Below are 27,888 nucleotides of genomic sequence, written 5' to 3'. Positions count from 1 at the left end.
CCAGCCCCTCCCCCCTCCTCCCCTCCCCGTCTGTGGCAGGTTAGCGCGCAGAATCGTCGCCGAGCCGAAGGAACGCTCTCTCTCTCCGGCTCCTCATTGTTTCCCACCTCTCAGGCACCGCAGAGACGCGGAGACGCACCCAGCCGCCGGCCCCGTCCGCTCCTCCCGCTCCGCGATTCTCCCCCCATCAGCTCCGCTCCGCTCCGAGCCGCCGGTCGCCATGGCGAACACCGTATCAGGTAGGACTCTGAATGAGAGACGGATTTTCTCCATTTTCTGCCGTGGCTGGCAATCTGCGCAGGCTCTGAGGGTGAAAAACCTGAAAGTCCGGCAGGCAATTACAGTTATGCACAAGTTATATGACATTCAGTTTCTGGCTGCAGGTTGAGATTATGATATGATCATAATTCTCTGATTTCAGTTATTACAATTACATTATGTGCATATTTGCATGATACACAAAATAGTTTTTATATCTTTATGCTTGTGTGTCCCTAAAGGACATTTGACAAATTTGACTATGCCAGCCTTTTCGGAAATCTGTTGTTTCATATTTAATATGCAGCCATCTTGAGAGCAATATTTAGTCTGCTCTTTATAATGATACTGTATAATAAAGCATACACATAAGCAGATTATTTGTGACAGGGAGCTAGCCACTGGAAATTACCCTCGCATGACATGGAAGGGTTAATTTTCCCTGCCCGAGGTGCTGTGACAGAGCGCAGCCAGACGCTTGCGGACACTGAGGTAATGCAGTCAAGGTGGAACGCGGCGTAAAAACGTCAGTTTCGATATGGCTGCCGCTCTCTCCTGTTAAAACGGCCGCGCCAGTAAGATCCCGGCTCGGTCGAGCGGACTCAAAGCCGCGAACGCGGGCGTTTCTCACGCGGACGCTGCCGATGCGGCGGTCGTTAAGGAGGCGGCGGCGGCGGCGGCATTGGTTTTGGACTTGAGAAGCAGCGCGCGCGGGATACGGGCTTTGCGGAGGGACCGCGCGCAGGATTCCTTGAAACGGTTCTGGAAGTTACGCGGCGAGGCGATGACGTGATGGCTCAGGGGGATTAGTCGTGTTCAGCCGTGAGCCCTGCTGCTCGCTGCTGTGTGTGCGTGCGTGTGCGCGCGCGTGTGTGTGTTTGAGAGATACAGATAAAAGAGAGAAATGGGGAAAAAGTGAAATATAAGAAAAAGCATGATGTAGAGAGGAGAATGAGAGATATAACTGCCAGTCTTGTATTGTATATATTAGTCTGAGTTGGGTGTGTGTGAATGAGTTGTGTGATGGTGGGGTGAAAGGAGGGGTGTGTGCTGGGATGGGAGGGGGTGGAAAAACATAAGAAATATATATGTATATATATATATGAAATGTATGAATACAAAAGCCTCCCTTCTCAGTTCTGTAATTCCTGTAATATAGCCATTAAAACAGAGAAAAGAGACAGAGAGAGAGGGAGAGAGGGAGGGAGGGAGGGAGGGAGAGAGAGAGAGAGGGAAAGAGAGAGAGAGAGACAGAGAGAGAGAGAGGGAGAGAGAGAGAGAGAGAGCGAGAGGGAGAGAGAGACAGAGAGAGAGAGCAGTGCTCAGATGGTCCACACTTCAGTGCAGTCTGCCAGGCGGGTCTCCTTTAATTAGCCTGATGAAAAATCACTGGCAGGCACTGACAACACAGACAGGCCCAGCGACCCCACCCACTCAGCCAGACAGCAGGCAGCTGGGTCCACACCCGCACCCACAGCACCAGGACAGGTTAGGGAGATGGAGAAAGGCACATACAATGACTAAATTAATGAGAGGTAGAAATGAAATGGGAGAAATGGAAACATAATAAAAATTTAATATAAGATAAAAGGTATATATTTTATCATATTTGTATCTATTTGCCCTTTTCTTTTTACAAAGCTGTATATGGCAGTTGTGCATAGCACAATTGTGTGTCACTTTAAAATATATTTTGTAATATATTAATTAAATGGCATTATATGATTTTTTAAAATTAATTTATTTAATTGTCACATATTCCACCGTAACATTCTAATGGTAATATTTTAAACACATTGAAGTATATGAATTTACAACAACTACTGAATAGAAGAAGAAATAAGCGTACGAAGACAAAAGCAAGGAAAGATAAAAATTAAGGGAACAGAGGAGGTATATTTAAAGGGGTGTGAAGGGCAGGCTTCCAAACCCAAAGCAACAGGAGGATTGCCTTTATCCGAGGATCCGTCAGACTGGGTGCGAAAAAAAAAAACACATTGTGTGGGAGTGAAATTTACTGTTCTGACACACACATGCACGCGCACACACACACACACACACACACACACAGACACGCACCCCAGGGTTTCACGGATGAGTCAGGACTGAGCAGTGCATTGTGGGATCTTTATTTCTCTGGAAGCACCAGGCAGAGGTGTGCTTGAACACATTCTAGCATTCTGTCTCTCACAGAAAGAAGGTGTACCCCAAATATGAAACATGAAATGCATTTCTATGATATTCGAGTGTCAGTTGGCACCAGATAGACTATGTGCACTAAATGAATCATGGTGAAAAGCATTCTGGGATATTTGTGTTGCCAGAAGCACAGAGAAACATGACTTAAACACAATAGATCTGGGCCACGCCCAGTGCTGTTCCTCTAAGAACCACAATGACATGGAGGAGGGGAGTAAAAAACCTCCAAACAAAAAGAAAAATAACAGAATTTGCATTCTTCCATCGCTTTTAAACAATGATTCTGCCAACATTATTCTGCGTGTTATGATTTTAAAAATCATACGCATCGGCAACTGTCACTTGCACAAAAGACCAGGCGGTCTGAACTCACAAAAAGGAGAAACAGACATTCTTTCCAGATGAACAGACAATTGCTCAGAAAATCCAACTGAAGCACAGTCAGTTGCTTTTAGCCTTGAAGAAGAGAGGATGTATTTGGCTGTATTTATTGACCTGGTGTCTGAGGGTGAAAGCAGCTCAGCGGATGTCAGCATATCATTGACCTTCCATTGACCTTCCGGCGCTGCTTTCCGAGGGTGAGGGTCACAAACGCAAAGCCGTGCTGTTGGGGGGCTGGCCTGACCTTTGACCCCACTGGGGAGCTTATAGCCATGCATCTCTTTGCAAGGTGGTACCCAGATAATAGTCCACCCAATCAAGCTACTCTTAACTGCCCCTGGTGTTACCTGGGCAACTGGAACCACGCCCTTGCTCAACCACGGCTAAGACAAAACATTCAGGGAATGGTCTGGTTAGATTGCCCTGTTTGTTCTCAGTCTCGAAACTGAATAAATTGTTCCAAGCAAGTTCTGAGCCAAAAAAAAAAAGAAATCCTTGTAATTGAAATATAACACCGGGGGACATTTGCATGCTGGGAACATTTACCCCCAACTTTCCAGGAATGTTCATGAAATTGCCATACTGACAGCAGTGGAAGACTGCGTTGCTAACGGTGACAGCCCCCCCCCCCCCCAGGCCCCCGAGGTGCACTCGTTTCCCACTCTGTGAAAAAGCCAAGGCGCTCCGCTGACACATCAGCACATAAAAGAGAGGAGGGTGTCTGTGCAGGGAAAGCGACTGTCTGCAGCTAGAGCCAGGGATGGAGAAGAAAAAAAAACAGAGGGAGAGGAGGGGAGAAATGAGCGAAAAGCAAAACCTGTGGGAGTGGAGAGAGAGGAGGGGGGAGGGGTGGGGGGATAGAGAGATGGAGAGAGAGAGTGAAGGGATGATGAAATAATGGCAGCATTAAACAGTTCCTCTTGGGCCTGAGAGAGAGAGAGAGGGGGGAGAAGGGGGGGGGGTGGCAATGGAGGGAGATGGAGAGATAGCAGGAGAGGAGGAGAGACAGAAGAACATAAGAGGGAGAAGAGATGAAAAGAGTGGCTGCACAGGGAGAGATGGAGAGAGAGAGAGAGAAGGGAGAGGAGATAAGAGTGATGAGATAGCATAGGGAAGGAGAGAAACAGAGGAACAGGGAGAGAGAGAAAGAAAATTGTAAATACATGTGCGCATGAGTGCGTGCGTGCTTGCATGCGTGTGTGTGTGTCTGCGTGCGTGTGTGTGTGAGTGCGCACAAATGCGTGTGTGTGTGTGTGTGAGCGTGTGTGTGTGTGTGTGTGTGTGTGTGTGTGAAATATGACCCAGTTCTGCAGAGGAAACACAATTAGTTGGAAGGAGTGAGTTGGAAGAGGGAGGGGAGGAGAGAGGGATGTGTGGGGTGGGGTGGGGGGGGGAGTCGGGGGAATTTCGGAGGGGTAGAGGAAGAACTGCAGGGAGAGCAGAGGAAAATTGGATTACTCCTCTAAGGCCTTGTTATTGGGGTTTTTGTTCATTTGCCGCGATGCCGACAGTCGCCCCAGAGATAGCGGAGTATGAGGTAGGAGATAGCGGTAAGAAATGGCGGTGAAACGCTGCACCTCCTCCCTCCTCCCCCCCAAACCTCCCCGCTGAGGAAGAGTCCGCCTCTGAATCCAGCGGACGGTCCCCCGCGAGTTCCGTCAGCTGATTCTGTGCTCGCCCGGGGAAGATTAATACGCTCCCAGGCAAACGTTTCGGCCGAGAAGCCTGGGAGCGGAGACGGAACTGGGCCAGGGTGACGTCACTGCGTCGGTACTCGCGATCTCTGGGTGTGACTCAACCATTACGAGAAAGATCTCTCCTTTTTTTTCCCTCTCCGCCATCGCTTTCAAACTATTGTCTATGGGCGGCTGGTCGCTGAGCAGCTCCAGTCACATGCGGTAGTTTGTGTAGATGCACAGTCCCGTTCCTGGAGACCCACCGTCCTGGACATTTCCACTCCAGCCCTAGCAAAGCACATTCGACAGCCAAGGTCCTTGAGGTTGCATTTAGTAGAATCAGGAGTGCCAAATTAGAGTTGAAAATCAAAACCTGGAGGATGATAGATCTTCAGAAACAGGGTTGGGCAGCCCTGGTGTAGATAGTGCATGATTACAGAAATCATGAATTGCCTTCAATTGTTTTAAGTCCTATTTTAATGTGGCCTTTCATAAAAACTCATGTGAAATAGTATTAAAATGTGTGAACAGGATTTTTGTGTTGAAGGGAAACAGAGGAGAACCGACTAAAATATGTTCTGGCTTAATTGTTTAATTAATCATGTTTTTATGTGGTACGTCAACATCTCTCAAAATTTTGGAGGTCCATCATTTCCATGTATGACCTCATCAAAATGGTGAGGTGCTGTAAGAAGCACTTCCTGCTCGTTTCTGCTCAGTGGCCGCTATTGACCGCTAACAGAATGCGGTGACAGTACTGTGGTGACAGGGACTGACTCAGGCCGGGAGAACTCAGCGGGGGGAGGAAAAATAAGGTCGGCTTTTTAACGGTAACGACACCTGTTAGATTTACTGTTAGAAATCGCAAATTAGTTTACATCATTAGCTTCTGTTTGGGGATGATTTGATGTGGACCTAATATAGCTCGGCGGATTAAAATCAAGGCGCAATCAGGCAGGGTTCTGTTAGAGCTGAGCGATGATGTCTTGTTTTCATATTTACAGTTGTGCAGGTGGAACAGGTGTTGATGAAAAACAGCCAGCTGTGCTGTTGTTGCTTGATTTCTCAGCTTCAATAACTTGACAATTTTATTAGCCTGAGCATAAATAAAAAAACAAAGCTGGCTGATTGCAAACATCTAAAATGAGGTGGCACATCTTGCGATATTGGTTCCCTCCCTTAGATAAATAGAATATACTGTAATATATTGAAATTAAATATACTGAGATATTGCAAAACAACATATGGGTTACCACAGAACGATATGTCAGCTTCAGAAGGCTAATAACCCTGGGTTGAGGGGGCTAACAGCAAAATCTGCTTCATAGACTTTAAAGATAATCCACTCTAGCTAGGATATTGACATCCATAGCTCGAGATTAAATTAACAAATCCTTAAATACTGATCTCTCAATCCTTAAATGAATTCTGATCATGTGTAACATGGCTCAATGTTTATTATATCATCTCTGTATTTATATATCTCCCTCCCTCCCTCCCTCCCCCCCCCTCTCTCTCACACACACTTCTGTAATGCACATTGACCAAAGATAATGTTACTGTTATTGAACAACACTTGTAGGCTTTATGTTCTAAAAAGGTGGAATTATGCCACTCAAGGGTAATTGTTATACATTTTGGATGGTAATTTATACCCATCTGCAACACTCACTGTATCATTATTCTTTTGTATAATAAGTTTGTATAATAACTAATATATTTAATGTATCATGCCCTATATGCCTTTAAGACACTCTGGATAAAAGCATCTGACAAATAAATAAGCAAATATCCTTTCAAAATTATCATTTGAGATATAAAAGCCACGATGAGACGTGTTAAAAACTGTATGGATGGCCTTCTGGTGGAGATAAGACGTAAACAGCCCTTTTCTCTGTTTGCAAGTACTTTTGCTGCTCACTATCACCCAGAATGGGTGTTGCCAAAATGAGCTGTCAATCATTGTCTGGACTGAACCAATCAGAATTTGTTATTCACCACAGCAGACCTCAATGTCTGGTTCTGGTGAGTGAGTCACTGAAAAGATATGGTAGATCCGCAAATTTTTTGAAATAATGAATATTTTTGGATTAATGTGCAGAAAGAGGCACCAGTGTAGCATAAGTGTTAGAGAGCTTGCAGATTGCAGGTAAAAATATAATCAGTGTAAGTTCCTCCGGGTAAGACAGGCTGCTAAATATCTAAAATGGAGGGAAAAAAATATTGTATATCTAAGATTAGCATGGAAACACACTGCCAGCTGCTGAATTCAGATCAGTGCATCTGCGTGAACAGACCACTGCAGTGGTAGATCTCAGTCAGCAACTCCATCTACAGTACTCGAGAGAGAGAAATCTAATAGAGAAGAGACCCACTCATATATCATGCGGCATTACTGCCTGGGAACCAGGAACAGAGCAGAGAGAGAGTTAATGAATCAAAACTGCTGTCTGTGGTTCCGGTCTTTACATTTTTATGGGGAAGAGTCATTTCTGGGACAGATGTTCCTGCAGCGTTTAGTCCCGTGTGCGTTTTCGAGATCTCCTGTGTTTTGTAAGCAGATGTACAGGGCAGTAAACCACCGAGGGAGATCTGTACCACTTTCTCCTGTGGAGATTTTACGCCGACAGTGATAAACTCGTGCTTTCAGAGGGGATATGGATAATCCATAATATTTCATTGGGCTGCAACATTTTATGGGGTTTAACATTATCAAAATAAAACAGATTTGTGAGATCATGCTTGGTTAATGCTTTCTGTATCCAAATCTATTTAAGAAGACAAAATGAATCAATAAAATAATCATTTTGACTATAAAAACTACAAAACTATTGAAATGACTTTATGCTAAGACTATCTTCGTTGATAAAAATAAAGTGTCTGCTATTATTTGGTGTGTTTTAGTACTTACACGCTTAATTATATCCATTTATATGCTAGAGTCCAAACACCTAGTTTCCAAGGCCCGAATGAGCTGTTGACTGAAAGGAAACAAAATACTTCAGGTCTGGCGTTAAACCTGCAGACACTGCAGTCCTCCAGAACTGGAGTTAAACCTGCAGATACTGTGGCCCTCCAGGACTGGAGTTAAACCTGCAGATACTGCAGCCCTCCAGGACTGGAGTTAAACCTGCAGACAATGTGGCCGTCCAGGACTACGGCTCTCCAGGACACCTGCCTGCATTCACGACTTGAATTGAGACGTGTTTTGCTGTGCTGCATTTGCCTCCTAGTTTTTGCAAAGAATACCAATTTTTATTAATTTTGTGTTATATTTAAAAATTACACACATACTTTTGTCTTCGCTTACTGCTTTTTTACGGATTCCTTGTACTGTACTTCATCAAATTTAGTCACATCAAGTTTGAGGAACAAGACTGCAAGCAACTCTCTAGTACAGCTCTCTATTATACATCCAGAGCATAGCCTGCAAGCAATTTGGAATACCTATTCAGTTTATACTGGATTTTATCTCCGTAAGTAAACCTAAGCGTGTATACTTCCCCGCGCTCTCCCACCTCTCTTCTTGTCCTGTGCTCTGAGTGCAATGTGTTCTGTTACGTCTCTTGTGCCGTTAGTGGTAATTTATGTGTAATAAATGTATATCACATAGACTGAAATGGAAGCTCGCATCCTGTAGTAGTGAGGAATTCTTAGACTCTATCGATACTTTATTTTGATTCAGCTAGCGCCTTGTCTACTGATGATCTGGCAGAGGGATTTGCTGCTGTTCTAGGTAACACCCTTGATGTAGTTGCTCCATTAAGCGCCTGGCCAGGAAAGAGAGCCTTGGTGCTTAAAAGCATGTTATCGTCAGTGCTAGGTATTCTTATTTTTCAAAGCTTATACAAGAAAATAAAAATACCTGCTTTCTATTCAAAACAGTCGCTGAACTACCTAATAATCATTCAACAACTAATCCTCAAATTCCAGCTTCTGGTAGCTGTAATTATTTCTTCTCTTTCTTTAGTGGTTAAATAATAGTAATTAGAGACAAGATATTTTCTTTCACAGCAATCAGCAACAGCTTTATTGACAACATAGAACTGCCTCCTAGACACAGATAACGACTAGAATTCTTTACTCCCATACCAAAGAGCAAACGCATCAAATTTGTTTCTTCTTCCAAATCATCCACCTGTCTTCTATATCCCATACCACAAGGTTAGTGAAGGAGCTATTGCCAGTTTTTGGCAATTTGTCACTTATTGTAATTAAATATTTATGATGCTAGACACATGTAGTGAACAGAAGTGAGTGTGATTGAGCCAAGAATGTTTTCAGATACGCCTCATTTAAAAATGTCCAAGGTTATAATAGTGCATTATGTCATACTAGACTGGGGTAATTTTCCAATCTGTCAGTTGTATAATTACATTATTAAATGCTGTGCATATACAGTATAAGACACTGATTAGAATTTCTGTACATGACTTGCTAAAGTGTGGAATATAGTGTGTGTGCATTTCATGTGTGTATGTGTTTGTGTGTCTGCATGCAGTCGGTACATTGCAAGACAAAGTAGTTACCTTCCACAAGAATCAGTGCTACAGTCAGAATATAGACAGCAGAAGTAGAATCAGCATTGCAGAGAGCAGCTGTGCTGGAATCAGCATCGCTGGCAGCAGGTGTGCTGGAATCAGCATGATAGATAGCAGCTTTGCCGGAATCAGAACCATAGACAGCAGTTTTGCTGGAATCAGCACCATAGACAGCAGCTTTGCTGGAATCAGCACCACAGACAGCAGCTTTGCTGGAATAAGCCCCATAGATAGCAGCTTTGCCGGAATCAGACCATAGACAGAAGTTTTGCTGGAATCAGCACCATAGACAGCAGCTTTACTGGAATAAGCCCCATAGATAGCAGCTTTGCTGGAATCAGCACCATAGATAGCAGCTTTGCAGGAATCAGCACCATAGATAGCAGCTTTGCTGGAATCAGAACTACAAACAGCAGCTGTGAATCAGCACCGCAGACAGTGACTGTACTGATTGGCCTCCACCCACAGCTGCAATGCAGAAGAGTCTTTGTACACTCTGACAATAAACCAGACAGATTCATTCCCTGAATGGTATGAGGATCCAGGGACTAGAGACATTAAATTTGCTTCAGGGGCCCTCTCACGTCCAATGAGATTAAAAGGCATTTTAATGCATCACTGTTTGGAACCTTGCTTAGTGGGGGAGAATGACTGACTCACTATGGTATCTGGCTTTCCTGACTTATTTGCAACATATTTGTGTCTGCAACCCCCTGTACTCTTTGTCTAAACAGGGTAGTGTGTTGGGGAACAGTGTACATTCTAACGCTGCATTACCACCCAAATGGCCCTTTCTGACTGTAATTCTGTGTGTGAGACAGGAAAATACTGAAGACCATCTACACAGTCCAGACCTTAACTAGAAAATATTGGGGGGGGGGGAGAACCATGCAACAAAGGTCGCGCGGCTAGATTTGAGCAGCCGACATCGCAGCGCGCTACGAGCGTTCGGACAGTGCTCTGCAGGCTACGCTACGAGACACACCCTGACGTCTGGATTTTTAAACCATTGATCTAGAATTCCGTGCACACCTGGATGCAATCCTGCTGGCTGCACAACAAACAGATGCAGCTCTGCATCTTCCTCCATCCACACTTCCTTCGTCTTTTTTAGTCTGGAAGACCGCCAGACCCCGGAGGTACTTTTCCCGAATAAGAGCCTTTCAATAATTAACAAGCCTTAAGGGGAGCGTGGCGCGGGGTTGGATTTGGGGCTGGGGGAGGAGGAGGGGGAGGTTTAATAATTTAGGATGTGGCTGTTCTGAAAAATAGATTTAACCTGTCGTCATAGTCCAGCCAAGCTATGAAAAACAGAAATGTGTACATCACACGGCATTAGTAAATTTGCCATTTCCTGACATAGTGAAGTCCAGCATTTAAAAGGGAAGGAGGAAGATAGGTTTTGATTTTGTTGAGAGGTGTGCCCACCCCCTTTAAGATCCTTCCGGAACATTCTCCAGCCACCTGTGCCTGTGGTCTGCACTGGTCAAATGTATGCACATCTATCATTTCCAGCATACACATCCATCCAATTCCAAGACACCTCTCCACGGCGGAAAAGCTGACTCGTGGTAAATTGAGACCTATCCTGAGGATTTACTGGCATTCAGGCTTTATAACAAAGATGAGCCACGCGATGCCTGAAGAAGCTATCTACCCCTCACTTACAGAAACATATCAAATCTGTCCTCATAAATCAGAACAAACCCGCCTTTTACCCGCCTGTACCAATAATTCATTTTTATTAGTCATGAAGGCTAAATATGTATTTGCCTCAGTAAATATACAATTATTTAAATTTTTTATATGCAATAATACTCTCTGCTAGAGAATATAGGGGAATTTCCTTGGTTATTACAATATGTAATTTGAGGTAGACTGGGGAAGTATAAAGCATCAGGAGTGGAACGGCATAAAAAATAGCAGATAGGTGTTCCTTATGTACAGTGCACATTAAAGACTAGTACAGTAGAAATTATGTATCTTTATGAAACTCGTGAATATACTTATTTATGAATATTTCAAACAGCAGTCTGTAACTGCTACCAAATTAAAACTATTTGTCAATGTCATGTGTATGCTTTGTATTTTAAATATACTGAGATCTCATTTGTGATAGAAAAAGTTATTTTTCTATAACAGGAAATATCTATGCAACAGTGTGGCTGTGTGACTAATCCCTAAAATGGAAAAATAGATATTTCACTGATAAATTTAAAATACATGTTATGCCTCATTAGCGCCATCGATTGCTGTGAGAATTACATATTCTATATGATAGACTTTGTTAGGCTATAATGAATATGGAAATGACAGCCAGGACAGAAGCTGTTTACTTTGTGACTTGAGATGTGGCGGTATTCTCTATCTCTAAAAAGAAATGCAGGTCAGATTCGAGCCGACGGCTACGACTGTGTAAGAATCGGCACGGCTGTGTTTGGAAGCTCTGATAGCAAACCGCCATGTGATCTATTGCCTTTGAGTAAAGAGGGTGGCATCAAAAGCCAGAGACATCTGCGATGTTCTTGGAACCAGGAAAGAGGGTGCGGCGGTCGACTGTAATCTTTGCTAAGGGCCAAAAGCAAACCCCCTGCACGGCAGCGACTGTGGTGCCATTTCTGGACGAGAGCTGAGAAACTGATCACAGAGAGACCGAAACAAACGCAATAAATCTGAGGCTTTGTTTTGACAGTCGGTTTGAAGATCTAAACACATATCCAATACCTGGCGCTGTCATGTTGCCTTGACAGGACAAAGCAGCCAGCCGCTCTCTGAACCCACAGTTCTTAATGGAATTCGCTGAGACCTCTGTGTTTGATTCGACGGGCTCAATTTTCCAGCCGGCTCGTGGTGTGTAGCGAGCCGTCACGCTGGCGAAACAGCATTTTAGCCATGGATTTTGAAGAACCTGAGCTATTTGGTAATTTCCTCACTCACCATGCGCCGAAGTGGGAGGAGAGTCGCTGCTGGGGGTGTGTCAGTCAAGCTCGGGAAGCAGGCTCCATTTTTGGTGCAGCTCAATTTTCCGGTCCATCTGATTGTGCCCACGCTACCCGCCCGCTCAAACAACTTCGAAGGCGTATGGCGCAGCCCAGCACAGGGCTGACTGCTAATTTTAGGGCTTTCCCAACTATTTTAATTCCTGTATTTATTTCTATATTTAATTGTCTATGGATGTTCTAATATTACATTGTGGTACCTGAGGTATTGTATAATGTGCTTCTTCTTACACCCATCTTTAATGAGAAGAATGACAATTAATGCAACTTGAACACTCTTTTCATTTTAATTGACCATAGTTAAAATGATAGCTACAGTACTGGAATAGATTATGGATCGACTGAGTGGGACGATTAATGCGGTCGTTGATGCAATCTCTCTTTTTGGTATAATAAATGTTTGGTATAATAACATAAAACAAAAATGTAGAAATAATCGAGTTAAACAAGTAATACTCATGACAAATGCCTATGTGTATTAGTTCATACCAACATAATTGAGCAGTTTAACGTATCTTACTGGTGGAAATTTTATAATCACCTTGAACATGTATTGCTTTGTTCAGCACTTTTATATGTAAAATGTTAATATTCTTTATTTTAATTCAGACAGAAGAAAATTCAAACAAATTTGTCTGATGAGATTCATTCAAACTCAATTTTTGAAAAAAAGTTTTCAACTCCCGCAAAAGAACGTCTTGAGTGAAATACCAGATAGGCATTACCCTTATCCTCTTCTTCCTTTGCACTTAAATCACCCAGTAATTTCATTTAAATGTTAATCACGGCAGGGGGTTTTATAAAGAACGGGACAAGGGCATATAATCTTATTTAAAATGCTGAAAACAGGCAATTACAACAGCGGCAGAATCTGTATACGGTATGATGTTATCCTTTACTTCATCACCTGTTATTTTCATTTTCATTTCAAATAGAGACAGAATCACATTGCTTCTGTATAATTCTGTTGAAGATTTAAAAAAATTGTGGCCAAACTGTGCATGAAAGAAAATAAATAAGGTTTAAAAAATACAAATTTCCCACTAATCACCGCTCTGCGTTTGGTCTCATGACTCACTGTTGATCCATTCTAGAAAAAAAAAAAACCCTGGCATTTATGAAGGCTATACAATAGCGTCCTGAATGCTTTAGACTCTTAAGACAAGTTATAGGGCAACACAGCAGGATGATAAAAATGCACTACACTTCAGAATGGCAGGGAAAGTGCTTAACTTTGTCCTGCAGCTCCTACCACTGGTATCTGAAATGCTATTTAAAGTGGGTTAATATGCTCCAGGACTGGCATTGTGACTTTCAGGGTTATTTATGTGGTGTGCGACAGCAGTCGGCCTATGTTTCAGGCACATCATGCCTCGTGAATTTTCACTTACCTGCGAGAGAGAGAGAGAGTAAAAATTTCCACATTTACAGGTCGAACGGGGGGGGGGGGGGGCGGGGGTTAGGGAGGGGCGGTGCCCTGGCAGGTCAGTCCCAAGCCATTTGTGGATGAAATTGGTCATTAAAGCGCTCTGGTGTTCACGGAGGGTAACGATCAAAAGGCTTTCATTTTCACCTCTCATTAAGATTTGAAATAGGTTGTTTCTTTTCATCTGCCTCACTCGCTTCCAGAATTGGAATGAAGGGATAAAGGGGATCAGCCATTTTAAAAGGCTTAATGAAAGATCGTGCAGGGCCGTAGTACTACTAACTACGCTGCTACCTATAGGAATTCTAAAGGTAATAGTTGTGCATATTACTGCATGGGGGACATTTGACTGTTTTCATTTCTCAATAATATGGGAAATTTAACATAAGATGAGTGTTAAATAAAAGCACAGCACCTGCATGTCCACTAAACCTTAGCATGGCCAGAAAAGAGTGAGTTTCTGTCACGTATATATGAGTCTAGGCCTGATTAAAGTAGTCCATTTTCTGAGAGCAGTTGTGGTAAAGGTTAACTGACCTTTAGTTCTATGATTACGGGCGCAGTTGTAAAGGACAAGTGATCTTTAGTGGTGTAATTGGAGGCATGTTTTGTTTCACAGGCAGATTGATCCATTGTCCAGTGACTGTGAGTGTGGCTATGAAATCAAAATGGTGTTTCTTCCAGGTTTTGTTTTCTTTTTTCTTTCAGGCCTGTTAGATAAAATTTGGGGATGGGTATTCTTTAGAAAGGGTTACTGGATTTGAAATCATTTAGACACTGAGAATTCAAGTATCCCCAGGCCTGAACAAACTGAAAGCCAATATTTCTCAGAGCGCATCAATTAATCAATAGGTTTTTTCTCTCTGACATTTCAACAGCGGGGTTGGTGGCCAAGAAGACAATTGAGAGGTTTCAATGGACAGCCAGCCACAGCCTGGCCTCATTGTTCGTCATTCCCCCAAACAACAGCTACTTAGCAAGTCCTTTCCACTCGTATGTGAACAACACAGAATCAATCCACCTCAACAGGCTGTAGTAATTAATATTGCAAGAGCACTGAAAGGCTGTGGAACAGGGACACAGAGGGTGGACCCGGTGTGGCAGAGCCAGGATATTAAAGAGGCCGGTAGAAAATAAACAACTGGCCCGTGACCTTCACTTCCTCAGCACTGATATTTTGGTGTTTTAACCATGGTTTGCCTATTGTGTAAAATACAGCCCACATTCCCATACTGAAGCAGCCTGCTCCACTGTGCTCATAGCACAGGAGCGGTAGGTATGGGAAGCGCACATCACACATTGCCGCTGTACTCGCCGCGGTCATTCGCCGCAGGTTTGGCTTTGGCGAAGGAACGTAAGGATGAAAGCCGGCTTCCTGTGGCCGTGGCGGGTCACCCAACCAGACAAATGTTGGCTAGGCGAGAAAAAAATGTGCCGATGCGTCTCGGAAGGTTCGCCCAAAGATAAGGCCCTCGTGGCGTTGCAAACTGAGGTCCTCGAGGTCGCAGCGCTAATTTCCGCTCCGTGCCCTCTGCCCCTCGTCACCATCGATCCCCCCCCCTCACAGGAAATGACAAAACGCCACGGGGAGATCAAACGGGAACCGACGGGATGAAATATCGAACGTTTGCCCTGCGACGTTTGCACATACGTGCGCTCGCCGAGTTCTGAAGCTCGATCGGAGGAATGACGCCGTTTCGTGAAAACAGGTCACCATCGGTTACGGTCCTACGTACTGCAGGATTCCGATCTGGTTTCCTTCCTTCAGCATGCAACAGCTGCAATTGCAAATCCAATTCAGTACCATTGGTTCTTCCAGTCTGTGGTGCTATGTAGCACTTCTGGTGCATAAGGCCTTTTACTCTGTGGGTGACCTTGCTTCTGTTCCACACATCTGGTTTATCTAAATTACCTTTAATGAAATTCTTCAGATCTGCCCGTCGTCCCCACCTTCTCACCTCCTTAATCTTCTCGCTTTAATTATCATATTGACAGTTTTAAAGGCCATGAGACCAAGCAGACGGATATTGCTTTTCGTCAGGAGGGTGAGGTATTGCGGAGAGGCTAAATTCTTATCAGCACTGGCCAAAAGGCTTTTATTTATAAATACCCAGGTCTAGACACACCGCACCGCTGCCCAGTCCTGACCTCAGCTAACCAGCCGCAGTCTGGTATAATGATCATTCACTGTGACACGTGGAGTGAGAGGCCCGTCAGAGCTCCATTCAGGGGTCCAAGGGGTTCACGAGCAGGCCCTGCTCAAGTCATGTCCAAACAGCTTGTATTTTATCACCTGTAGTAAAAAAAATAATAATTAAATAACAGAGGGAAGGATCCGTATCGCACACGCTCCGGGAAACGCGTCAGCCGCTCTTCCCGACAGACGGCTGGCAAACACGTGCCGTTAACGGCTGACGTTATCTGCTCTCCGCCATTTCATGTTTCCTTTGTGTAGGATTGACACCTCCAGCGTACAAAACGGTCCCATGGCGTGAAAAATGATAATGGCCTCGCGCGTGTGCGTCTGCCTGATAAAATGATTTTTTTTTAACGCAATACTGGAGACTTCCCTGACCATAATTAGTTCTCTCCACAGCCAATCAGCTATTTTGAATATGCAGACATGAAACAGATTTATATGTTCATATTCATTCATATTTTAAATGTTTTGCAGCGCTAGCTGAAGTGTTCGTTTTTCAGAACACACAATAGCACTTACAAAAACAATAATGATCTTCTTTCGGGGATGTTGAGTAAAATGGGTTTTCTCCAATGTGTCTAGTCCTTGGAGAATTCCATTTTAAACTTTGCACTTCACATTACAAATGATTCATCACAATGGGACACATTACAAAGGTCAGGACAAAAGCTAGCATTAATATATATGAGGAACTTATTCTAAGATGCTGGAGCCCAATGATTTCTTCACCAATTAGGAGACCTCAAAAGGTGATTCCATTTGGGCAGATAGATTTAGAACGGAAAATTGGATTTAAAAGGTCAGTTTCATTCCACATTATCTACAAGGTTAATCTTTGCGCCTTTTTTTCGGCAAACATGGACGGTAACACATAAGGAGCGATAATGTCTTTTTTTGTTTTTCCTAACATCAGTATTTGGTTCAGTGACAAAAATTATATAATGAAAAAAACTTTATGCTGGTACGGTCACTTGATACTGAATTTAATACATCATAAAACAATAAAAAATTATGGATGAATTTGAGTTCTTATTATGGACTTGTCGGTTATCTAGTATTTAAATACAATATAAAACAAGGTTTCAGCTGACTCAAGCTGAAAGAGTCGGTTTTCTCTCTCCAGTTCAAACGCTAAAGCCAAATAAAATCCTGTCTTTGCATTTCATTTCACCTCACGCACATTTGTGACTGTCTCTCCCACATTCAAGGACATCTTCTACACGCAAGTGAATTTTTATCACATTAATCTCACGGTTAATTTAATCTGTGTCCATTACTCTCAGGTACCGAGCGGCTCGGCGTCAATTATATGGCCGAAGGTAACATAATCGTTAGAGGCTAATCTTCAAACTGCGGCAGGCATATTTGGACGTTAACTCCCTAAACGCACAAAATGGATGGAGACTACTCCCACAGATGGGACAAGAGGTCTGGGACAGTTAGTTCATTTTTATGTAAAAACGTATTTGGTTTTTATGACCCAGTTGCACGGTGCTTGTACCACAGAAATAATACTGATAGCGCATTAGGGTGCGACGCACTGTCTCAGAGAGAATCTGTGCCAGGGCCGGAGGCGTTGGCACATCAGTACCTGTTGGGGTGTATCGGTAGGGGGTGGAGCAACGTTTCCATCGAAGCATCACCTTATTAAGAAAGTGCCTTCTATTTTATGCACACAAGTACTATTAGGCTGTTTTGCTAATGTTATCTTACAATGTTATTTCTATCACATATTAATAAATACAATGACATATAGCAATCAGTTCATAATCTGTTGCATTTACAAATAGTTCTCCGCACTAGCTTTTGTCTCTAGAACAGCTTGAATTCTTCACGGCATGGATTCAATAAGGTGCTGGAACAATTGACTTCATTTACATACCATGAATTAATTAGTAAATATAATACCTGTAGTCACCACTGTGCTGTTGTATTTACTTGATGGTTTCATTGTTTAATGTAATGTATTTTTTTAAATATAGCCTGTATTCTGATCTGTACTTGCTTCCTTCCGTAGAGTTAACTTTGAAATGGTACGTAGGTGAGTGAAGGGGCAGAATTAAAATAGAAGCAGCAGGCACTAAAATAGGGAAGCAGTATTAAGAAACACAATGCTACATAAGTGACTAAAAGAAAACTGGTGTGTGACATTTACAAAGCCTACACATTGGCCGAACAGTGTTTTAAATAAAGGGCGTTTTGGCTGGTACACACTGTTTTCCAGGCTGTTGGTGTGTTCCCTCGCAACATTCCGAGCTCCAGCGAGCCTGTCGGGCTGCGTGACTCACGGGACGAGCGTCTAAGAGCACTTCCTCATCCGCACGGCCTGCCTTCTCTGTTTCAGCCTACAAGGAGAAGATGAAGGAGATGTCTGTGCTGTCTCTGATCTGCTCCTGCTTCACAGCGCAGCCCCATCCCAACAGCACCTACCAGTACGGAGGTCAGTACTGCACCCCCTCGGACACGTGGGGCTGGGGTTCAATCTAAGTGCAAAACGCCTTTCACTCCGAGTGACCGAATTGACCCAGTTTATGCGGCTACTGCTGTTGCAATTTACATTTGCATTCTAACGTTAGTGTGCCCATTTAAGAAAACACACATTTAGGCGTTTAAGGCATGACAACTGCGATATTTATTTATGGATAAAATCACATCTCCTTTTAAATTTTTACTCATCAACATTTAAAAATTCCATTAACCTGACTGCCTCCCATACACAGAGGTACAGAAAAGCAGATCACAGATGTGTTTGCTTTAATATGACACACAGAGGCCTAATGGTCGTGCTTTCTGTGCTAATGAAAATCGCCACACATAGTTGTAGTTATCAAATTTAATTCTTTAAATGGAGATGGTAACAGAATTGATTATCACTGTGTTAACAGGATGAAATGGGAAGGAAATTAAAATGGAGGCCATTCAAATAAAATTACTTTACTTTACCTGGAGAGCCATAATTACCTTGGAAGAATAAAGGGTACCATGTCAAGGTCTGGATAGGGGTACAGTGTCCAAAAAATGTAACAAAGATCACACTAAAGGGCTTTTATTTGCTGAGGCAGATGTTTCTATCGCGAGCGAATCACACGGCATCACTATCCCTTCACATAGCTGGATATATATGGAAGCAATTCAGGTAAAGTCACACTGCCTTTCTCAAGGATACACCAGCAGTATCTCACCTGGGGATTTGAACCTGCAACCCCTTGACCATCACACCACACTGCCGCACGAGAACAAGTACGGTGATACATGTCTGAGTGGCTAACCTTACTGCTCTAGGTGTAAGGGAGGGTGCCATCTCTATTTTTGTCTCACCCCTCCCCACCCCCACGACTTCGTCCTCCTCAACAGACATGGAAGTGAAGCCCATTAACAAGCGCCTCTCGGGACAGTCCTTCGAGGTGATTCTCAAAGCCCCCGCCGACCTGTCCCCCGATCGCCCCCTGACGCTGACCTCGCCCCCAAGGAAGAAGGACATGTCCCTGTACGAGCTCCAGAAGAGGCTGGAGGCTGCGGAGGACCGCAGGAGGGTAAGCGGGGGCGGCGGCGGGGGCGGGGAGGAGGGGGGGGTGAAAGCGCTGGAGTGGCGACACCATGAGACACAACAGACCAGACACTGTTTACTTGCATGGCGGATACCCCTAACCGTACACCAGTCACACAGCTTAAGCTCTACTCATTTATAGAGCTGAGTATTGACTGAAGCAATCCTGGTCAAGCCTACACATTTAACGCTCAAGCATAATAAAATGTACATTACTATTATAAAATGTACGCTACCGCTGCAAAATGTACACTACCAGTGTAAAATGTATTCCGTCAGAGTACATTTTAGCTGTGTGGTGGTCTGCCTGAACCCTACAACCCTGCGAATGGTGAAAGTCCCTCGACATCGACACCGTTCTGCTTTCCTCACAGACCAGATGGCTTCTGACTCATCACAGGCAGCAGCAATAGACCCATCCTACTGATGGATTGCAAACGGAGAGATAAGAGGAGGAGAGAAATAAAGAAGAAATGAAAGGCAGGAAAGGAGAGTCCATTTAGACAGCTTACAGCGTTTCATGAATTCTGTGTGGGGGAACAATGAGAACGGGAAGAACAGACCCTCTGCTTTCATTTCTAAGATATTCAGATGCTACCCCTCATACATATGAATGAGGGTATTGCAAAAAAAAGGAATAATTTCAGAATCTGATAATAATCACAGAGAGCCCCCCCCCCCCACCCACACCCTCCACCCCCTCCAAACTCCAGCGCCCCTCATTTGATGTTCGGGGAATTATGATGAAAAGCATCATTTCATGGCATGTGCTAAGTGCATATTTTCATGGTATTGAACAGATTGAAGACCAATTACCCCACTTCTCTCACACACCTCTCCCTTCCGCTCTGAATATAAAAATCAGGAGCATATTATCACCCATGTTAGAGGGTGTTGGGGGGGAGGAGTGGGGGGTGACAGCCCTGCCATAGGAATGCAGGTACCATTCCAGGAATGAAGCATTTATCTTTTATTATCTTCTATTATTCTAAACCATTCACTTTCATTCCTGCACCATTCAAAAAAAAATAAATAAATAAATAAATTCTCACATAACAATTACTTTTGAAATTGAGAGGGAATTAATAATGCTCACGAGAGTGGATTGGATTAGGCAGAACAAACAAGGCAATCTCATTAGAAATTATTGGGAGAAATGAGGCTGTCACTTAACCTATAGAGACAATGATGGAGAGATAGATTATTATTATTATTATTACTATTATTATTGTTATTATTATTAGGGGGCCAAGCAGCAAAGGTGCTGGAATCCTATTGTATTTGTACTGTAAGTTGTTATTATTAGGGGCCAAGCAGCAATGCTGCTGGCACTCTATTATATTTGCAATTATATCTCATTTCTGACTAGTATAACAGCACTTTTTACAAAACTTTGCACAAGGGTCAAAGATTGCGGGCATTACAGAAGGAGCAATTTTCACGCTGCTTAGATACTTTCTGGTGCTATAGCATTCAGCTGAAAATATGAAATCTGAAAGGGCATGGCTCCTGCCCTGTTCACCCTAGAGACGTGAAAGCAATCAATGCCTCTCATGACAAAGAACAACTTTTCTATGAAAAGTTGTGATGGGTACATTGTCCGCCATTGTGAATAAATTAAAAAAACACTAACACCAAAAATGCCCGACCTATTTGCATGGAACATTCTGTAGTGTAGTATCTACAAATATCAAAATATCTTTAAGAATCATATAAATGAAGCTGCTACACCTAATGTGCGCACAGGAATCCAATGAATTTGCATATGGGTGTGGCTTTTTACAACAAAGCTAATAAATAACGAAAGGTCTGACATAAAGAGATGACACTTGATGGGTTGATTTATAACTCCATCCAGGGAAAAATGCAGAATTGGCCCAGTTCATCCACTGGGTGGTGTTGTGGAGCTCAACAATTTTTTTAAATTAATTTTTTTTTAACTAAAAATCCGTTTTTTTACGTATTTTAAACCTTCCACTCTGACCAATCTCATCAGTATGAATTTGTCTATGCATGATTTGGTCACGGCCATCTTGAATGAGTGGCCATTTTGAATTTTGTTGGTTAATATGTCACTTCTCTGACTTACACATCATTGATTCATATGCAAACAGGCTCACTGATAGATGGTACCTCTGAACCACTACTCATCAAAATTGGTGCCGACTGGCCCTGTGGGTGTGCTATAACAGTTAACTGAATTTCCACAAATTAAACAATAAGTCCTGGTCTGTTAGACACAGGGACCAGTAACTAATGACGCAAGATCCCGCTTTACATGCAGAATAAATTTGCCTCAAGGACCCATTAGTCTAGGATTATGGATTTACCACTATTTTGAATAAATAAATAAAAAACACATAATAGACCTTTCCTGGATGGTTTGACACTTGAATTATAGTATGTTCTTGCAAATATCTTTAAAAGTTATATAAATAAAGTTGCTGTGCTTAAAAGCGTGTTCACAATGAATTAATCTGCAAGTGGGCATGGATTTTTACTAAGAAGCTAATAAATCCCAGTTTTTTTGGTACAAATGTACTGGCTCCCAAAAGTTCTACCTCCAATCTCATAGCAGCCAGCAAAATGTCCTGAAAATCAACCAATAGGAGGCGCTGAAGTAAAACAAAAAGTCTTGCATCAAAACACTTAGTGGCAGTCAGCTAATCAACTTGCATTCGCTCCTGACTTGTGTCAAAAATGGCGATAAATCCCAAAGGATTTAACATATCCCTATGCAATGAAGATAATGACATAAAATGATGACAGCATGTTTAACCAAACTTTCAAGGATAACCAGTGTTGACATCTCAGATCAACACAATGACATTTGTAAATACACGAGAGTACAATAGGCTTAATAATGGCTGTGTGCCTGGGCCCCATGTATCGCTGCTTGCAGCTATATTTATTATTATTATTATTATTATTATTATTATTATTATTATTGCTATCATAATAAAAAAAGTATGGAGGAAAATAGAGCACAGCAAAGACTCACTGTCCCACAGGCTAAGAAAAACCCTTGTGGATAAATGTTTGTATGTGTGTGTGTGTGTGTGTGTGTGTGTGTGTGTGTGTGCGTGTGCGTGTGCATTCGTGTGTGTACCTGCAGTTCCAGGAGGCCCAGATCTTGAAGCAGCTGTCTGAGAAGAGGGAGCACGAGAGGGAGGTGCTGCACAAGGCACTGGAAGAGAACAACAACTTCAGCAAGATGGCAGAAGAGAAGCTTAACTACAAGATGGAGACCAGCAAGGAGAACCGCGAGGCCCACCTTAACGCTCTCAAGCAGCGGCTGCGCGATAAGGCAAGGCCCCTGCCCCGCCCCATCCCACCTCGCCCCACCCTGTCCTGTCCCATCCCACCCCTCCTTGCTTGTCTTCCCCTTATGAAAACAGAACACAGCAGCATACATTTATACACACAGATGTGTAAATATGTGGACTTGTGCAAAATATAGTGATAAATTAATGCACAGCAGTGTGCTTTTTTGTATCTATTATGGGTTTCAATATCTCAATGGTATATTTTAACTGCAACATATTGCAGTAAATTCCATTTCCGTTAGGGCTGTGCTGGGTTCCCAGCAATTATAATGAATGGTTCTAATTCTTAGCAGTTCTAATGACTGGATCCATTTTTTAACAATTATTATTGTTGGTTTCATGAAGCCTACACCAAGAGACAGTAACTACTGATAATTTAATTGGTGCTTTCAGAATTTCCCAGTAGGAAACTTTAACCTGATACATCTCCGCCCCCCCCCCCCCCCCCAGGAGAGACATGCCGCTGAAGTCCGCAGGAATAAGGAGCTGCAAGCAGATCTTTCCGGCTGAAGACATTTTCTACAATTTTCCCAGAGAGATACCTGTGTCTGAAGAGTTTTGGCTAAAAAAGAAAAAAAAATGCAACTTTTTTTAAACTTTCCGTATCCAAGGTCATACATATGTCATTCTGCATCCACTAGGCTCATTTGTCATGCTGTAGGGTAAGAGTTTTCCAGGTAGATTATCGCACCAACTGTCATTCGCCATTCACTATACTGATCTGAACTCTCTTAAGGTTCTCTGTACTCTGATAATGTCCGAATTTTTCAACCTTCCATTGCTTTGATTACTGGATCTTAAAACACAACACAATGCTTCAATTGTATAAACTATTACTCCTTACGTTAATCAAACTGTGTGGTGGACCGTATATTGATATGCAAGTGTACACTTGTCAGTACTGTTTTTATGGGAAAGACATGCTTTAGGGCTTTTTCAAAGCGTTTCATCAAAAGAAAATTGCCAGAACGTTATTGTCAGGCTAAGACCAATTGTGATTAGTGGCCAAATCTTTAAGCCAAAACATGAAGGCAAGATTTAGAATGAAGAAGTATTCACAGAAGTTCTTATTCGCCACTTATTGTAGACTGAAGCACAACCACACAGACGATAACTATTCCATTTACACAAGCTTTCAAGTTCCATTGTTAAGCCATGCCATTTAATATAACCGTAGCTGTCTGTTCCAATAATTAACTGATCGTATGTATTCGTGCGCGTGGGCCAGTTTTTATTTGTCTTATTACTGCAGTAAAGGTAGTATAACGTAGGAGCAAAAAAAAAAAAAAAACCTGCAAGATGTGAATCTGTACAAGAGTGTTTGCTTGAAGTTGAACAATGACTCGAAGCTCGTTAACGTGATCCCTGTAAATACCTTTTAATAAATGTATGGATTACTGTTTGAAAGCTAAAGCCTACGACTCCTCTCCGCTGCCAGCTCATTCACCCAGTCATCGCTTTTCCGCTCCGCTGCGTCTCACGTCTTTTAGACAGCGTTTCATTCACAGGCTGCTGAGTTCTACTGTTCCACACGCTTTTGGAAGCACAACATCGTTTAGGCTGCAATGCCGGGGGTTATTCTCACCATTAGAATGTGTGTCTCGCCGTGGGAGCCCACACGCTCCGACACACCCTGTAATGCAGTGCAGGTTTCCGGTTTTCACAGCAACGAAGGCAAGTTTACTAGTTAGTTAATATGCTAGACTAGAGTAAGAACCAGGGCGTTGGAATTCTGGAATTCGATTGGTGTAGATGGGTGCAGAATGCTCCCTCGCCAGCTGCAAAGCGCAGCGCTGTTTAATTGCCGCCGACTGAAACTTTCTTGTTCATACTCAGACATGGTTCAGACAAGCTTTTCACGCAAACATGAACCGAACACAGGAGGGAAACTTGCTCGGGTTCGATAAAGACATCTCAGAAGCGAGAGGCTCTGCCTTCTGTCTCACTCATTCCAGGCAATTTTATTCTAAAAAAAGAGGTTGTAGAAACGATGCATTCTGCCTTTAGCGACGCTTTATAAGAATGTTAAGTGATTCATTATGTGATATGTAATTAATACATTATTTCAATCCAATGCAACGCCTGTTATACAGAGGGTATCATGACACGACTAGGGCTGCTAACTCTCACCGGATAAATTGCGGGAGATTTATGACGACTATTTCGCCAACCATTTTCAACTCCGTCACTTTTGAATGAGCAAGTTTAGCTGAGCTAGTTATCCCTGACTCTAATCACTCAAAGCCTTAGCAATGATGAAAAGAGTACAGCGTCCTTTTTAAATGTAGCCGACTTCTCCAACTTAGCACATGATTTTTTGCAATTCATAGAAGCCAATGTAAATTCCGGGTGGCTGCCTTTTAGCCAAATGAGACAGGCACAGAAAATTAATTACACGAATGCTTCTAAAAAAAAAAAAAAAAACTTCTGTAATGGTCACTGAGCATTCATAGCTCTCATATAGAGGTTAAGTATTTTCTGCGTTTGGACGGGCACTTAATAAATCAATTTTAATAACAGGCACTGAAAAACAATGTCATGTGCTTAATAACCCATAGCAACATCACATTAAAGTACGAATGGTGAAATAATTTTAATGCAGCTCTTTTAGTACTCTTTAATTGCACACATTATACATTATATCCTACACAAATAGTTACATGTCAAAGCACATGTAACTTTAGGTGCACTATGTAACGATCCTTACATAATTTAAAAAACAACATTCCAAATCAGTTTCATAATATGGACAGTGACATAGTATAATTTGCATATGCATGTTGAATGGCATAACTGTTTCTGAATGTTGTTTGTCATGCTCATAAAGGTGTTATATAGCCCTTATGAAGACTTAAAATAGTTCTTATGGAAAACCATTCACAGAATATGAATGTCACTTTTTAAAATATATTTGCCAGTGTTTGACAGTGCCTCAATAGTACTGTGGTTCATGGTGATTTTTGACAATGCGTTATCAGACCAGAAAATGAATAGCACCCCCTGGTTACATTGAGTTGCGGCACTTTCCATACATCCACAGCATAGCTTCAGTGACCAATCTGTGTGTGTGGCAGGTGGGGTTAACATGTAGGATTAGATAATTTATACCATGTGTGGGCATTATGGGTCATACACCAGGGTCATTCCCATAGTAACAGCTCTCTCAATATTGTGATCATAATGTATAAATACCTTCACAGGCTTATACTAGAGTTCTCATGGGGGGATTCCTGCTTTGTCCATCGGTGTGTGCCCTAGTTTTCTTGCTCTGTGCTCGGGTGCGCTATAGTAATGGTTACACAGGTTAGGGCCTTGCTTTTGGGGAACCTTGTGAGGTCTGTGCCTTTCCACGCTGTCTGCTGTATTTCCCGCTGGCCTAGAGAACCCTGCCAGACAGGCCTGAGTAACTGTGTGGATATAACAACAAGGTTCTCAACACCGTACTGAAAACACTGTCACCGTATCATATTTTTCAGGCTATTCCATTTAGCACCCTCCTCTGATCACATCACACCTATAAACAATGATGCAGTTACAGCTTGTATGTGTTCAAACCATATTTTAGGAAAATTCACCAGTATCAACAGCAGAAGTTCAGTATCAACATGGATATGTTATTGTGAATAAAAATGATCATGAAGAAAACAATAAAGTTGGTTAAATACCAGTTATTTCTGTATTTTGAATTTATGATTGTGACTACAGTCGTTGAACATATGCTGTCTTAATAGCACAAAAAAACCTGCATTTATTAGGTAGGAACCTTTTGGGGAATATTTATAATTTTTTTATATTTATATTTGAATGGGGGCATCATAAAAACCCCAAATGTACTATTATACCCACAGTACCCTTATGAAAACATCACATTAAATTGGCTTTCACAGTTTCACATGTCAATTCAACTATTTCACATGTAAATAAAATTTCCACAAGCAAAAATAAAAACATGACATATAATCACGTGACATTTTCACGAGTCACTTATTCCAAATATGAACTACAATGTAATGTGAAATAGCATAGGTTATGTTAATAGCATAGTTTACCTTTTCCTGCTCTCATCTTATAAACGGGATTTTCACAGCTACATGTGTACTCTTCACATGTTCAGTGTTCACATGTGGTTTTTGGACACATGGTTTTGAGCGTGTGATTTTTCCGTAAGGATAAATACCATAGTGAAATAGTTTACATTTTGTGTGATGACATATGAACTGTAGCAATATTGGGCTTTCATACAGAGGGAAGCCTGAACAATTTCTAACAACCAATGCTTTCCATCTTTAGTTATAATGGGTTAAAACAAGGCTTTTTCAGCACTATAATTTATATTTATTTATGCATGATTATTCACTATTTATACATAAATATATAATAGATTTATAATAGATTTTTTATTATTATAATGAAATCCCAGACTTGAATGGGCAGCCATTGAGTGCTTCTGTAATGAGCAATGGGAGTTTGTCAGTTTGTCAGACAGGGCAGAATTTTTTGTTAAACTCGTCATTCATTGCAACTTGCTTTCATCTATTTAACAAGCATATCAATTTACTGCAAAATCCTTTCTTCAAAGAGCTAAGTCAAATTAATCAACTCAAACAAACCATTCCAAAAAAGGCTTCTAACTTCCAGCAAATGAAAACTGAATCTGCCTGCGAATGAATGTCACCCAAGCTTTGATAGTTAGACAGCATCAACACCAAAGTCAGAAACCTTTCAGAAACTTACCACGCAATTATTCTCATCATTATTTTTTTTTCTCATCAAACTTGCTGTGTGCACCCCCCCCCCCCCCCCCCCCCCCTCACCCCCCTCACCCCCCCAGGCCTCAAGGTAATCATGTGAATATGGCCACTCTTCCTTTAAGGCACTTAGTCACATAATTTGTAGGTATATTGTGGCCATATTGTTTGACCATGCAGCTAACTTTGAACAACTCTTAAGGAAAATGGTCCATAAATGTAATACCCAAAATAGCAGCTGGATGTCTACAGTACATGGGTGTTTGACAAAATCCTAGATGGCTGAAAAACAATATGTTGACGCCAATGGAATATGATTTGCCAGTTAGGATCATTTACTGCAATGTTCCACAAAAAGCTTGGTTGAAATATTGCATCTGCTTTTTTAAAAAAGTCGCCTGTCCCTCCACCCTGCGTACAGCGGCACCAGCTGCGAGCTGTCTGTCTGCATCTGCCGTGTTCTCACATCGCCCCTCTGTGGGTGCCGGTCCCCATAGTTTCAATTTTTCTTCGAGACCTGCCACGTCCGCAGAGGCCTTGGGGACCTGGCAGTACCCTGGTTCATCCGGCAGATCTCAAGTTGATTT

At 42.4% G+C, this 27,888-nt stretch overlaps 1 protein-coding gene across 2 annotated transcripts; it reads left to right on the top strand.

The window, feature by feature from the left end:
* The first annotated feature begins 33 nt into the window (after positions 1–33).
* Positions 34–26,220, top strand: LOC118208371 (stathmin-3-like). 2 transcript variants are annotated; one of them, XM_035382977.1, is made up of 5 exons: positions 34–239; positions 18,025–18,120; positions 18,963–19,213; positions 22,343–22,534; positions 23,004–26,220. In XM_035382977.1, exons 1-5 carry the CDS (start codon positions 221–223, stop codon positions 23,061–23,063), a joined length of 618 nt encoding a protein of 205 aa, XP_035238868.1. In that variant the 5' UTR covers positions 34–220; the 3' UTR covers positions 23,064–26,220. The 2 variants fall into 2 exon arrangements, with proteins under 2 accessions (XP_035238868.1, XP_035238869.1); XM_035382978.1 differs by having other exon boundaries at positions 38–239; positions 19,035–19,213.
* Positions 26,221–27,888: the final 1,668 nt, after the last annotated feature.

Source organism: Anguilla anguilla, chromosome 11 (genome assembly GCF_013347855.1).
Source record: "Anguilla anguilla isolate fAngAng1 chromosome 11, fAngAng1.pri, whole genome shotgun sequence".
Lineage (NCBI taxonomy): Eukaryota > Metazoa > Chordata > Actinopteri > Anguilliformes > Anguillidae > Anguilla > Anguilla anguilla.
Note: the sequence above shows the minus strand (reverse complement) of the source record. Positions and strands in the feature narration are given on the sequence as shown.

Coding starts and splice junctions, on each gene's coding strand:
- LOC118208371 (XM_035382977.1), top strand. Junction 18,121..18,962: donor CAGCACCTACCAGTACGGAG/GTCAGTACTGCA, acceptor TTACTGCTCTAG/GTGTAAGGGAGGGTGCCATC. Junction 22,535..23,003: donor AGCAGCGGCTGCGCGATAAG/GCAAGGCCCCTG, acceptor CCCCCCCCCCAG/GAGAGACATGCCGCTGAAGT.